This window comes from Rhinopithecus roxellana, chromosome 4 (genome assembly GCF_007565055.1).
Source record: "Rhinopithecus roxellana isolate Shanxi Qingling chromosome 4, ASM756505v1, whole genome shotgun sequence".
Lineage (NCBI taxonomy): Eukaryota > Metazoa > Chordata > Mammalia > Primates > Cercopithecidae > Rhinopithecus > Rhinopithecus roxellana.
Window position 1 is genome coordinate 177,534,840 of NC_044552.1, and position 15,842 is coordinate 177,550,681.

General features: G+C 42.4%; 1 protein-coding gene across 3 annotated transcripts in view; it reads right to left on the bottom strand.

Annotated features, from left to right (window-relative positions):
* MTHFD1L (methylenetetrahydrofolate dehydrogenase (NADP+ dependent) 1 like) overlaps nt 1–15,842 on the bottom strand; it is a 235,102-nt gene that overhangs the window by 176,928 nt on the left and 42,332 nt on the right. For all 3 annotated transcript variants that reach the window (XM_030929150.1, XM_030929149.1, XM_030929151.1), the window contains exons 9-10: nt 5,280–5,371; nt 1,815–1,912 (exon numbers count right to left, since the gene is read on the bottom strand). In XM_030929150.1, coding sequence (XP_030785010.1) covers nt 1,815–1,912; nt 5,280–5,371 — 190 coding nt within the window. The remainder of the gene's footprint in view (nt 1–1,814; nt 1,913–5,279; nt 5,372–15,842) is intronic.

Below are 15,842 nucleotides of genomic sequence, written 5' to 3' on the forward strand. Positions count from 1 at the left end.
CCGTGGGTCTAGAAATCAATGATTTCAAAGTGAATTCTTCTTGGGGGAGAAAAGGGTTTAATTATTTAACCAAATTATTGGTTAAACAAGAAGAATTTACTTTGAAACTTTGGTACACAATTTGGTGAAATCTATCTTAATCTTTTTTACCACTTTGTAGGTAGAAATTATTGATTTGCTTTCAAAATCTAAGGTCTTATAACAACATAAATAACTCTAAAATAAGATATTTTATGAAACAGATTGCACAAGCCCAGGGATGATATTACAGAAATAACATTCCTCATTGCAACTTACATAATTAATGAATAGAGAACATAATTGAGATGTTTTGTCTATTGCAGGGATGAAAACATGTCCAAGAGGGTCACACCCTCCTGGTGGGTAGAACTGAACCAGGGTGTTCATCTGACCACCCAAGGAAATGGAGTTCAATTCTATAAAGCAACTGGTTATCAGGTAAAAAATGAGTCAGGCTCGGTGCGGTGGCTCATGCCTGTAATCCCAGCACTTTGGTAGGCCGAGGTGGGTGGAACACCTGAGGTCAGGAGTTCAAGACCAGAGCAAGACTCTGTCTCAAAAAAAAAAAAAAAAAAAAAAAAAAGAGTCAGTTACCAGAGGGGTTTTATCTCCTCTGCACTCTGTGCATTCCAACATTGCTAGATGAGATTACCTGGGGATGCACACCTGGCATTATGCACACCTGGATAACGGGGGTAGGGCCAATTGCTTGGAGTGGGACAGACACAGATGACTCATCATCAGACTGGAAAATGCGGCTGTTTCAGATGTCATCCCTACCCAATCATTCTAAACCACGTGCTGAGACTATGACCTACGGTTTATATTTCCAAATTTACAGATAAAATATGTAGCTTAGACTTCATCAAAGAGCACTCTGAGGAAAATACCCACCTAGACGAACACAGACTATCCTATCAGATTGTTCTAAAGAAAGCTGAGCTCAGTTGCCACGTGGAATGTTTGGTTTGGGTGATCATTTATCCCCAGAGTAGAAACTTACATGGCCCTTAAGACCAGGCGGATATATATGCGTTGGGCATTTCTGACACTGAAAAGCATATTCCAAATATTACATTACCATATTTTATCAGATTTAAAACCATGATTTCATGGACCATTAAGAAGAAAAAACACTGCCAGGCCAGGCATGGTGGCTCACGCCTGTAATCCCAACACTTTCGGAGACTGAGGTGGGCAGATCACCTGAGGTCAGGAGTTTGAGACCAGCCTGGCCAAGATGGCAAAAGCCCTGTCTCTACTAAAAATACAAAAATTAGCTGGGTGTGGTGGCGTGCACCTGTAATCTCAGCTACCCGATCGGGAGGCTGAGGCAGGAGAATCGCTTGAACCTGGGAGGTGGAGGTTGCAGTTAGCCGAGATTGCACCACTGCACTCCAGCCTGGGCAACAGAGCAAGACTCCATCTCAAAAAAAAAAAAAAAAAAAAAAAAGGAAAAAACCCACTGCCATTAAATATAGGAAATATCATTGAAATTAAATTAGTTAATACAAATTAGTTTTAAAACGTCATTAAAAAACTGCCATTTAATATAGAAAATATTGATATTTTTAAAATATGCCTTTTTAGAACTGACAGAACACAGTAATACATTCATTAGATTTAATTTTGGAGAATTTACAATAGAGAAAATAGGGTGGCAATTTAATGAATAGAGAAAATTATCTACTATCAAAACTACAGTAGCATGAGTTGTGCTTCTCCTCCATGACTAACTGGGTCTAAGGCACTGTGCTGAGCTGACATCAGTATAAATAAATCACCAGTGTTACCTTGGCACAGGGGACAGAGGCTGAAGTTTCAAGCAGTGAAGTCTCCACCGCCTGTGCTGCTGTTCACGAAGCCATCTCCTTCCACTGCTGACCATATTCTTCAGCAGGGAGAGAGAGGAAAACATGTTAGAATCGTAAAAGCTGACAGGGCACGCACTTAAACCATGGAAATATTGTTTGTGGATGTTACAAAATAAGATTATCGAGTTGTACAATAAGTCAAGGGGATATTAGGAATATTTTTATTCACGTGTAACTAGGTTTGTAGGTTTTTCTTAAAAAGGAAAATGTGAAAACCTGCATGCCTAGTTAGAATATACGACTATTCAATACCGTACTGAAGAGTTTGATAGTATTAAAAGAAGCTGCTTTGTTTCTTAAATATGCACACATGAACTTCTTGATGATCCAGCTTAATTCTATAGTTCCCTTGCAGACTATTAGCTCTTCATACTTACAGCAATGAATCTGAGAATGTTTTTTACAATGTACGTCCAGGGTTATATCAAGTCACAGGCCAGAACTTCTGACTATGTTCATTGTTTTTGTTAAATTTAAAAAAGAAAAACAGGAAAATGTGAGAAAATACACTATTAAAAAATCCAGGTGTGGTGACATGCACCTATAATCCCAGCTACTCGGGAGGCTGAGGTGGGAGGATTGTTTGAGCCCAGAAGTTTGAGGCTCCAGTGAGTCAAGACCATACCACTGCACTTCATCCTAGCTGAGATTCTGTCTCTTTAAAAATAAATGAATAAATAGGCCAGGTGAGGTGGCTCATGCCTGTAATCCCAGCACTTTGGGAGGCCGAGGCGGGCAGATCACTTGAGGGCAGGAATTCAAGACCAGCCTGGGCAACATGGTGAAACCCTGTCTCTATTAAAAATACAGAAATTAGGCTGGGCGTAGTGGCTCACGCCTGTAATCCTCTTTGGGAGGCTAAGGCAAGCAGATCACCTGAGGTCGGGAGTTCAAGACCAGCCTGACCAACATGGAGAAACCCTGTCTCTACTAAAAATACAAAATTAGCTGGGTATGGTGGCGCATGCCTGTAATCCCAGCTACTCGAGAGGCTGCAGCTTGAACCCAGGAGGTAGAGGTTGCGGTGAGCCGAGATTGCACCATTGCACTCCAGCCTGGGCAACAAGAGCGAAACTCCATCTCAAAAAAAAATTAGCTGGGTGTGGTGGCATGTGCCTGTAATCCCAGCTACCCAGGAGGCTGAGGCAGGAGAATTGCTTGAACCTGGGAGGTGCAGGCTACAGTGAACTGAGATCGTGCCACTGCATTCCAGCCTGGGTGACACCTGTCTCAATAAAATAAATCAATGAATGAATAAATAAATAAAATAGATTAAGTCTTCACAAAAGACATCACATACATGGATAAACTTATACTGAATAAGTTCGTCATCTGATTTAGAAAAGAAAAATGAAGAAAATACAAGACTGCATGAATGATCAGCTTGGATGCTCAGCTTCCAAATACCATCCTTCTGTAGTTGGTATAAAAGAACAAGAAAATTGAATTACTGAGTAGTGCTATGTATGCATATAAATTATAAGTAAATGAAATAAAAATAAATAAAAACAAAATTTGGCTTTGATGGAAATGTAACTTATAATCCTTACAAAAATGTATAATGACCCATTTTGAGGCAACGAGTTGTGTATTACCCTGTACAGAAGAAAGATATGAACTAAATGTCACTGCCAGAGGCCACCGTCACTGCAGGCTCCAGCACTATGAGAACACTCAGCTTATATGGTGGAACACTGGTGACCTTCGCCTTTAGGTCACACAGGTGGTGATGGTTTGAAAATGCCTACAAATACTTTAATACTTCTGTCTTGAAGAGGTGAGGACAATTCTCCTTCTCTTGAATATGAACCGGACTTAGTGATATACTTCTAACAAACAGGATTAAAGGAAGTGGCGGCACATGATGTCAGAGCCTAGGTCATCCATACTGCAAGACTCCTTCTGGTTCCCTCCCTTGGATTGCTTATACTGGGGGAAGTCAGCTGCCACACTGTGAGCAGCCCTACAGAGAGGTGGACATGATGAGGAAGCACGGCATCTGCTGATGGCCAATGAGGAATGAAATACACATGCCCACAGCCATGTGAGTACGCCATCTGGGAAAGAGATCCTCCAGCCCCAGTCAACCCCTCAGATGATTGTAGCCCCAGCTGACATCTTCACTTCAAATGCATGAGAGCTCCTGAGCCCAAACCATCTGATATAGTTTGGATGTGTGTCCCTGCCCAAATCTCATCTTGAAATGTAATCCCCAGTGTTAGAGGTGGGGCCTCGTGGGAGGTGATGGGATCACAAGGGCTGGTTTCTCATGATGGTTTAGCATCATCCCCATTGGTAGCATCCTTATGATAATGAGTGAGTTCTCATGAGATCTGGTCGTTTAAAGGTATATAGCACCACTCCCTCACTCCCTGCTCCTGTTCGCACCTTGTGAGATGCCTGCTTTCCCTTCACCTTCTGCCATTATTGGAAGCTTGGAGAGGCCTCTCCAGAAGCAGATGCCTGTGTTATGCTTCCCGTAAGGCCTGCAGAACTGTGAACCAGGTCAGGCGCGGTGGCTCATGCCTGTAATCCCAGCACTTTGGGAGGCCGAGGCGGGTAGATCACACAAGGCCAGGAGTTTGAGACCAGCCTGGCCAACATGGTGAAACCCTGTCTCTACTAAAAATACAAAAAATTAGCTTGGTGTGATGGTGAGTGCCTGTAATCCCAGCTACTCGGGAGGCTGAGGCATGAGAATCGCTTAAACCCGGGAGGTGGAGGTTGTAGTGAGCCAAGATTGCACCACTGTACTCCAGTCTGGGTGACAAAGCGAGACTCCATTTCAAGGAGGAAAAAAAAAGAACGGTGAGCCAATTTAATCTGTTTTCTTTCTAAGTTAACCACAGTCTTGGGTATTTCTTTTCTTTTCCTTTTTTTTTTTTTTTTCCGGTCTCCCTCTGTCACCCAGGTTGGAGTTCAGTGGTGCAATCTCAGCTCACTGCAACCTCTGTCTCCTGGGTTCAAGCAATCCTCCTGCCTCAGCCTCCCGAGTAGCTGGTATTTCTTTATAGCAATGCAAAAATGGACTAACATACCACCTAATCTGTTAATCTACTGCCAAATCTCTGATTTGAAGAAACTGTGAGATAATAAATGCCTTGTTGCTCCAGTTACTAAATTGTGAGATAGTTTATTACACAGCACAAGATAACATACACACAGTCCCCAGTATGGATCCCTGCCCCACATATGCCATGTGATCACAGGCAACTCACTTCATTTTTCAAAATCACCATTTCTTCATTTATGAAATAGGCCTAACACTGTGTGTATGAAGTGTTTAACACTGTACCTGGTAAACAGAAACCACTTGTAAAATGTTAGCAACTATTAATCAAACTTCCAAACTCAAGATTTCTCAGACAGCTATGTCGAACAAACCTGAATTCGGAGAGCTGCAGCAAGGAGACTCACATCATCTTCCTCAATGAGTCCACCAAAATGTATTCTCGGAGAGCCACACCCAACCTTCCCTGTAAACAATTGGAGGGAAAAAAAGACTTTCAGCACATTGTCATTTCTAACCCATTGCTCCTTGCAAACAGCCAGCACACTGAATAATGGGCTCATTTTTCATCAAGGAAGTCAGGATGTCAGGGCATGGCTGCAGGCTGGTCACCTCTGGTACAGCCCTGGGACCCTCCACTGGGCCTGCTTCACATTTTACATTAGAGAAATGGCCATCCAGCCAGGTGCAGTGGCTCACGCCTGTAATCCCAGCACTTTGGGAGGCCAAGGCAAGTGGATCACCTGAGGTCAGGAGTTCAAGACAAGCCTGGCCAACATGGCAAAACCCCATCTCTACTAAAAATACAAAATCAGCTGGGCATGGTGGTGTGCACCTGTAGTCCCAGCTACTCGGGAGACTGAGGCAGGAGAATTGCTTGAACCTGGAAGGTGGAGGTTGCAGTGAGCCAAGATCACGCTACTGCACTCCAGCCTGGGTGACATAGCAAGACTCCATCTCAAGAAAAAAAAAAAAAAGTCATCTAAGTTATTAACCTGCGATAAGTGGGTTTTAAAAATGTTATGAAGCACACCAAGTGCTTTGGAAAATCATACCTCACACTGAGCCAGGAAGAAACATCTAGACACACTATCTCTTCACACAAGCCCAAGTATCACTGTGATTTTTAAAATATGGCATAATTAGAGATAGAAATAAATAGCTCAAGAGAATTCATAGTGAACATTTAAAACACTTAATGTGGATGCAACATAGACTGCAGATTAGGCCACAGAATTCAGAGTCAGACTAGCATTAAAAGCATACCTCTTCGTCTTGCTAGAAATTGTGATGTTGGGCCTGTTAATTAGTGTGAGTAATATCAACCTCCTAAAATTTTGTGAAAATGAAATATGATAAGGTATATAAAGTTCTTGGCATATAGTATGTAGTTTAAACTATTAACATGAAAATAAGGCTCAGAAGAAAGGAACAGGGATATACATTCCACAGCATAATCTGTCAGAATGACTTCATATCCTAATCTTTAGATTTTTTGACACAGTGGGCTTCATCTTATTAGAAGGATCTAATTTTTTTTTTTTTTTTTTTGAGATAGAGTCTCTCTCTGTTACCCAGGCTGGAGTGCAGTGGCGCGATCTCAGCTGCCTGTAACTTCTGCCTTATTAGCAGCTGGGATTACAGGCACCTGCCAACACTCCCAACTACTTTTTGTATTTTTAGTAGAGACGGGGTTTCACCATGTTGGCTAGCCTGGTTTGAAACTCCTGGCCTCAGTGATCTGCTCACCTTGACCTCCCAAAGTGCTGGGGTTATAGGTGTGAGCCACCATGCCCGGCCCAGAAGGCTCTAAAATCTTTACTGTACAATATGTAGAAAAATAGAAGCACTTTCACTAGTGGATGCAAAGTGTGAGAAGGCGGATGAAAACATTCATAGGGTAAGACTGGTCAAAGTGTTACATGAAAAATCAGACTTTTTTTGATAATTTAGGAGGCCGAGGTGGGCAGATCACCTGAGGTCAGGCGTTTGAGACCAGCCTGACCAACATGGAGAAACCCCATCTCTACTAAAAATACAAAAGTAGCTGGGCATGGTGGTGCGTGCCTATAATCCCAGCTACTCAGGAGGCTGAGGCAGGAGAAATGCTTGAACATTTCTCTAGAACATTTCTCTGAGGCAGAGGTTGCAGTGAGCCAAGATCGTGTCATTGCTCTCTAGCCTGGACAACAAGAGCAAAATACCATCTCAAAAAAAAAAAAAAAAAAGAGAAGTGATAGAATCAATTTCGAATCAATTTTCCATCAAAACTAAAAAATTGCATTTTAGGGTATTAATGTTAGGGACTGATTATCAACATAGAAAGATGTTGATAAGAATTCCACTTCTGGCAGGGCATAGTGGCTCACGCCTGTAATCTCAGGACTCTAGGAGGCCAAGGTGGGAGGATCACCTGAGTTCAGGAGTTCGAGACCAGCCTGGCCAACATGGTGCAACCCCATCTCTACTAAAAATACAAAAAAAAAAAAAAAAAAAGTTGCTGGGTGTGGTGGTGCACATCCGTGATCCCAGCTACTAAGGAGGCTGAGGCAAGAGAATCGCTTGAACCTGGGAGGTGGAGGTTGTGGTGAGCCGAGATTGCACCACTGCAATCCAGCCTGGGCAACAAGAGTGAAACTATCTGAAAAAAAAAAAAAAAAAAAAGAATTCTACCCTCACTTAGAAAATTTATAAAAGTAAACACACATGTAAAATGCTTTAGCCTGCATCCTCCCTTAGAGAAAAGAAATATTTTTAATAGCAACATTTTTGAAGACACTATTTTCTCCTTCTTTGGATCACTCTACTCTTAAATTGTATTAGGGTGTTGGGTAATCATAAAATCATATCCTTTGGGTATTATTTAAAGATTAGAAACACTTCAGCTTTATGAATCATATTTAGGCAAAAGCCAAGAGTCTAGAGGATGAGAGAGATTTGCTGTGTTTTGTTTTCATCACTAGAGATCTGTACTTAAGATCTTGTCCAACTACTACATAAAACAAACGGGCCTCTCTCATTCCTCTATTTTAAGTGATGGAGAAATAAGAAAAAGCATCTGAGTGCGGTGGCTCACGCCTGTAATCCCAGCACTTTGGGAGGCCGAGGCGGGTGGATCACTTGAGGTCAGGAGTTCAAGACCAGCCTGGCCAACAAGGTGAACCCCGTCTCTATCAAAAATACAAAAAAGAGTTAGCCAGGCATGGTGGCAGACGTCTGTAGTCCCAGCTACTCAGAGGCTGAGGCCAGAGTATTGCTTGAACCTGGGACCCGGAGGCTGCAGGGAGCCAAGATCATGCCACTGTACTCCACCCTGGACAACAGAGTGAGACTTCATCTCAAAAAATCTAAAAAAGAAAAAAGAAAAGGTAACATTCCAGAAGCTGGTATTAACTTACAAATGCATATTCCCAGAATTTAATCACAAATACCCTTGTGAATGAAGAATATTTCACTTCCAAGTTTACAAGATAAATAAGTCCTGGTATTGTTTCAGTCACGTAGCACAGAACTTAGCAAAAGTGTGGATATTTTAGTTTGAAAAGCTGTATGATTCCCGGTACATCTAAAGCTTTCACGGATGTATAATCTTTTGGCTTCCCTGGACCACACTGGAAGAAGAAGAATTGTCTCGGGCCATAGCCACACGTAAAATACACTAACACTATGATAGCTGATGAGCTAAGGTAAAAAAAATTGCAAAAAAAAATTCATGTTTTAAGAAAGTTTATGAATTTGTGTTGGGCTGCATTCAAAGCTATCCTTGGCTACATGCGGCCCACGGGCTGTGGTTTGGTCTAAACCAAACCACGCTTGGTCTAAACCATCTCACAAATTTCAACAAGCGTAATGAGCCACGTAAGAAGATATAATTAACAAAACCAACTCTTTGAAAGGGTCTAGCTCAAGATGGCAGGTGGTACACACAACACTACCCTCTATTTCTAGTCAAAAGTCCATTCAAAGTGAGTAAAATATATGTTAAAAGCAAATAAGTCCATAAGAGTTAAAAGAGTACCACTAATGACATTTGAGAAATTTGTGGAAGAGAGAGGTAAGTAGGGTCGGATTGAGTAACCATGGCAGAGTAATTTAAAACACCCCAAAATAACAAAAGCCTGAGATGAGGAAGAACCATTTCTTCTTCACGGACCCTGGATAAGCCCAAAGCTCACAGTCAACAAATATCGAAAGCAGGAATGAATAAAAACTAAGTTCTTGAAACACCAAAGGCTGTCCACCGGTAGCTAAGTAAGGTGACTTTATTCACATACAGTGTTGCTTTCTGATTATTCCTGTTATTATTTTTTGAGACAGGGTCTTGCTCTGTCGCCCAGGCTGGAGTGCAGTGACGTGATCATGATCATTGCAGCCTTGACCTCCCAGGCTCAAGCAATCTTCCCACCTCAGCCTCCTGAGTAATTGGGGCCGCAAAGGTGTGCCATCACACCTGGCAAATTTTTAAGTTGTTTTATAGAGACAGGGGTCTCACTATGTTCCCCAAGCTGGTCTTGAGCTCCTGGGCTCAAGCAATCCTCTTGCCTTGGCCTTCTGATTTTTATGTACAGTAGGCTAAGGTTCACTATCTGCAAAGTTAACTTTTGATCCTTTTAGTTACTGTTTTTTAATTATAAGCAATTAAAATTACAAGTAATTAGAAACAATATTTTTTTTTGAGATAAGGTCTGGCTCGATCACTCAGGCTAGAGTACAGTGGCACCATCTCAGCTCACTGTAACCCCTGCCTCCCAGGCTCAAACCATCTTCCCACCTCAGCCTCCCAAGTAGCTGGGACTACAGGAGCATGCCACAATGCCTGGCTAATTTTTGTTTTTTGTTTTTGTTTTTGAGATGGACTGTTGCTCTATCACCTAGGCTGGAGTGCAGTGGTGTGATCTTAGCTCACTGCAGCCTCTGCCTCCTGAGTTCAAGAGACTCTTCTGCCTCAGACTCCCATGTAGCTGGGACTACAGGCACATGCCACCAGGCCTGGCTAGTTTTTGTATTTTTTTTGTAGAGGCAGGGTTTCACCATGTTGGCCAGGCTGGTCTCAAACTCCTGACCTCATGATCTGCCAGCCTCAGCCTCCCAAAGTGCTAGGATTACAGGCATGAACCACAGCACCTGGCCTTAATTTTTGTATTTTTTGTAGAGGCAGAGTTTCACCATGCTGCCCAGGCTGGTCTTGAACTCGTGAGCTCAAGCAATCAGCCCACTTCAGCCTCCCAAAGTGCTGGGATTACAAGTGTGAGCCACCAGGCTCAACCAAAAACAATACAATTTTAAAACACAACTTAAAACCCACACTCTCTTAATTATATATAACTCTGGCCTGGACTTAGATTTTCTAATTCATTTTTAAGATTGCATTGAGGCTGGGCGCGGTGGCTTACACCTGTAACCCCAGCACTTTGAGAAGCCAAGGCAGGAGGATTGCTTAAGTCCAAGAATTCAAGAGCAGCCTGGGCAACTTGGTGAAACCTCGTCTCTAGAAAAGGTACAAAAATTAGCTGGGCATCATGGCATGTGTCTGTAGTCTCAGCTACCTGGGGGCTGGGGCAGGAGGATCACTTGAGCTCAGGAGGCAGTGGGCCTGTAGTTGTGCCATTACATTCCTGCCTGGATGACAGAGCAAGACTCTGTCTCAAAAAATAAAATATCATAAAAATAAGTTCTGAATCCAGAGAATCTGAAGCAATAAGACTGGCAGCTCAGAATCAGATATACATTTTTAATACATTTCATGGCTAAAGAAAATTGAGAAAGGGAATCATTATTTCACTCCCTGCCTGTGTAGAGGCAGGACTCCATCTGAAGGTTGTCTACAGTCTGGGCCTGGGTAATATCCTGGGATCACAGTCCAACAAGGATCTCATCCCAAACCGTGGATGGGTCTTTTCACTTCCCAGTAAACACTCATCTAACTCATGATTTCTCTAGGGACAAGTCAATGAATCACTTTAAAAGATGGCCATTCTTCTAATGATAATCAAACTTTCTGCAAAAAGAAAATTTAAGGCCAAAGTGTTATCATGACTTCCTCAGAAATTAGAACCACCCTTTCACTAACATGAGCAGTGCTGAGGCCACCCTAGGAACTTTGCCAGAACAATCACTGCAGTGGGAGGGATGCAGCAAACTCTTCAGCCTTCCTGCCATCTTGGCTCTGTGGAAACATCTCAGCTTCTAAGGAGTCTGGCCAAGGGCATCCTACTTATCAAAAAACCACTCTCCAAGCCCACAGCCTTAAGTATTTTCTTCCCATCTAGGAGAACAAATTACCCCCAAAATGTGAAGTTTTAAAATCAGGAACAGCTGAAAATCAGAAATCAGTAGAGGTAGAACTTAAAAAAAAAAACAAAAACCACTGGTAGACAGTTTTTGAGTTACATATATTGACTTTGTAGGATATAAAGTAAAATGCAATAAATAAAATGAGTATCATGATATGGTTTGGTTCTGTGTCTCTACCAAATCTCATATCGAATTGTAATCCCCAGTGTTGGGGGTGGGGCCTGGTGGGAGGTGACAGGATCATGAGGGTGGCCCTTCATGAAAGGCTTAGCACCATCCCCTTGGTGCTGTTCTCATGATAGTGAGTTATCCTGAGATCTGGTTGTTTATAAGTATGCAGTGTGTACCTCCTCCTCTAATATGGTTTGGCTGTGTCTCCACCCAAATCTCATCTTGAATTGTACTCCCATAATTCCCACGTGTTGCAGGAGGGACCCTGTGGGAGATGATTTGAATCATGGGGGCAGTTTCCCCCATACTGTTCTCATGGTAGTGAATACGTCTCATGAGATCTGATGGTTTTATCAGGGGTTTCCACTTTCGCGTCTTCTGCATTTTCTCTTGCCGCCGCCATGTAAGAAGTGCTTTTCACCTCCCGCCATAATTTTGAGGCCTCCCCAGCCACATGGAACTGTAAGTCCAATTAAACCTCTTTTTCTTCCCAGTCTCATATATGTCTTTATCAACAGTGTGAAAACAGATTAATATGCCCTCCCTCTCTCTTGCTCCTGCTCTGGCCATGTAAGACATACGTGCTTCCCCTTCGCCTTCTACCATAACTGTGAGTTTCCGGAGGCCTTCCCAGAAGCCAAGCAGATGCCAGCATCACACTACCTGTACAGTCCATGGAACTATGAGACAATTACACTTCTTTTCTTTATAAATTACCTAGTCTCAGCTATTTCTTTATAGCAGTGTGAGAATGGACTAATACATATCATTGAGTAAAATTTTTGTGACAGTGTTCTCGAGAGTTGCACTCCTACTTTAAATTATTTGAATCTTACTGTCAAATGACAGCATATCACTAGTTTTTAAAAGAATGCAATGTAAGACATGATAAAAAAACATATAATTAAAATATTAGTAAACTGATACTAATAAGCTATTAGTAATAACTTAATTTGGACCACTGAAACCAAATTAACAAGGAAATTTATACAGTGCTGCATGAACCTTTACTTTTTTTTAAAAAAAGCAAAAAATTAAATATATTATATTGAGAACTAATTAAATTGGGCCAAGATGGAGTCTGAAAGCTGTTTTGTGTGCAGGTGACATGGCAACAAGGAAGTGGAGGGAGGAATGCAGGAAGTGGACAAGCATTTATCGGCAGCTACCATCAAAGAGGAACTGCCTCAAGGTAGCATCTCAGTCATTCCTCCCAACAGCCTTCCTCCCAATTTACCCACAAATAAATTGGGAATCTTATTAATTCATCAGAGATCTTATTTCCTCAAAGTCACACAGCCTGTAAGTGCAATGCAATTAAGAATTTTTTTTTTTTTTTTGGGGGGGGACGGAGTTTTGCTCTTGGTTCCTGGGCTGGAGTGCGATCTCAGCTCACCGCAACCTCCACCTCCTGGGTTCAAGCGATTCTCCTGCCTCAGCCTCCTGAGTAGCTGGGATTACAGGCATGAGCCAACACGCCTGGTTAATTTTGTATTTTTAGTGAGACAGGGTTTCTCCATGTTGGTCAGGCTGGTCTTGAACTCCCTACCGCAGGTGATCCGCCTGCCTCGGCCTCCCAAAGTGCTTGGATTACAGGCATGAGCCACCACGTCAGGCCAAGAATTTTTTTTACACAAACAACTCCCTTTTCCTTGAGTTAGGTTAATCCTGACTCCAAAGTCCATGTTCTTTCCACTACATTTTTTTTTTTTCCTTTTTGAGATGGAGTTTTGCTCTTGCTGCCCAGGCTGGAGTGAAATGGCATGATCTCAGCTCACTGCAACCTCCACCTCTTGGGTTCAAGCAATTCTTCTGCCCCAGCCTCCCAAGTAGCTGGGATTACAGGTGCCTGCCACCATGCCTGGCTAACTTTTGTATTTTTAGTAGAGATGAGGTTTCACCATGTTGCTCAGGCTGGTCTTGAACTCCTGACCTCAAGTAATCCACTGGCCTCGGCTTCTGAAAGTGCTGGGATTACAGGTGTGAGCCACAGCACACCCAGCCTCCAGTAAGTTCTAATGTCTCCCTTCAGAGTCATATGAGGGAAAGTCTCAAGGTCCTTCGGGGGTTGCCGGCACATCAGCATCCCAGGACTCTTGCCCTCTTCTACACTAAATAGAAATATATTAGCTTAAAATGATGCTATAAACTACTCTGAGCCACAGAGTTGCTGTTTTGATACTATTCTCTGAGCCTAAGACAGAAGAAAAGCTTCTCCTTGGTCCCATTTGGTACATCAGTAAGTCCTAATATTTAGGGTACAAAATGGTTGTGCTTATGATGAAATCTGCTGTTTAGCAAGCAGAGCACTACAAGAGCAGTGTGTATTTCTTTCATCTGAAATAAATTCTTTAGGCCTGACCTGGTGGTTCACACCAGTAATCTCAGCACTTTTTGGAGGTGGAGGCGGGAGGACTACTTGAGGCCAGGAGTTCAAGACCAGCCTGGGCAACACAGTGAGAACCCTGCCTCAACAACAACAAAAAAATTGTTTTAATTAGCTGAGGAGGGAGGACTGCTTGAGCCCAGGAGTTTGAGGCGGTGATCGTGCCACTGTACTCTAGCCTGGGCAACAGAGCAAGACCTTCTCTAAGAAACAGGTTTTTTTGGTTGTCTTTTTTATTTTTTTTTTAAAGCAGTTACCCTTATAGTTAGAAAACAGAATGTTGAAATTTCCTTGTTTTAAAATCTAAACATTGGACTCATGCAGTAGTAGAGTGAACAGAACCAACTAGCTAAGTGTAATTGTTTTCTGAGCTCTGTGTCTGGGATATCAGCCATCAGGAAAATCTCTCCTAGGATTCCATACATATTCCATAAAATGCCTCTACAGAATTATCTCATCATAAATCACAACATCCCATCTATTTTTATGGGGGGAAGGAGGAGGGACCCTGTACCATGAAGGTAAGAATAAAAATTTCATTATAAAACTCTGCCTTCATCCAGCCACAAGTTTATTAAAAGTTCTTCTTCTCATCTTAAGTTTAAATAAGAGCTCTTTTCTTTTTAATATTTCAAAGAGTTTATTCATTTCTTTACAGTAGTGGGATAATGAAAAAAAGAGGGGAGAAAAAACCTTTCTCCATTATTCCTAGATCAAATTTTCATACTAAAAAAGTTGGTAAAATTAAAACTTGTAGACTATTCAGAAATGTGCTATTATGGACAGCACCACCCCGAAACTGTTCATCTGTTTCATCAACATAGCATTCCTCATCTTCATCTCAATGACTGCCTAGTTGGCCCCGTTTGTTTTTCTTTCCTTCTTTTTTTTTTTTTCTTGAGGAGTCTCGCTCTTGTCATCCAGGCTGGAGTGCAACGGTGCAATCTTGGCTCACTGCAACCTCCGCCTCCTGGGTTCAAGCCATTCTCCTGCCTCAGCTTCCCGAGTAGCTGGGATTACAGGTACCTGCCACCAAGCCCAGATAATCTTTTTGCAGTTTTAGTAGAGACAGAGTTTCACCATGGTGGCCGGCCTGCGTCTCAAACTCCTGACCTCAGGTGATCCACCCGCCTTGGCTCCCAAAGTACTGGGATTACAGGTGTGAGCCACCGCGCCTGGCCATCAGCCCCATTTTTAAGTGGGAGACAAGTTCAAGGAAATGTTTCTAAACATGCCACTAACTTAAAAATACAAGCAGAGTACAATTCTGAGTCATGCTTATTAACTTGTTAAACACTCAATATTCACAAAGTTAGCTGGGCCCGGTGGCTCACGCCCGTAATCCTAGCACTTTGGGAGGCTGAGGTGGGTGGATCACTTGAGGTCAGGAGTTCGAAACCAACCTGGCAAACATGGTGCATCCACACCTCTACTAAAAATACAAAACAAAAATTAGACGGGTGTGATGGTGGGCGCCTGTAATCCCAGCTACTTGGGAGGCTGAGGTAGAGGAATCACTTGAACCCAGAAGGCGGAGGTTGCAGTGAGCCAAGATCGCACCACTGCATTAAAGCCAGGATGACAGAGCAAGACTCTATCTCCGAAAAAAAAAAAAAAAATTCACAGAGTGGTTACTAAGCGTCAGGTACTATTCCGGACACTGGACATTCAAAAACCAACAAGAAAACTATTAGAGTTGGGCTAGATAAATTTCAAATAAATTCTACTTACAGAATCATTTTGAAATACACAGACCATCCCTGATTTACAACCTTTTCGTTTACTATTTTTCCACTTTATGATGGTGGGAAAGGGACATGCATTCAGTAGAAACTGCTTTAAATTTTGATCTTTTCCCAGGCTAGCTGTACACAGAACAAGGGTGTCTTGAGGCACTGGGCAGCAGTGACAGCAAATCGTGGTTTCTGGTCAGGCATGCAATCAGATGGCTAAACAACCAATACTCTGCAGTGTACTAAGCTGCCAGCATTTTTGGATGTTTTGTGTTTTCACATCCCATCCTATCTACAAATGTCCATTTTTTACTTATGATATTTTCAACTTCTGATGGGTTTATCTGCTTATA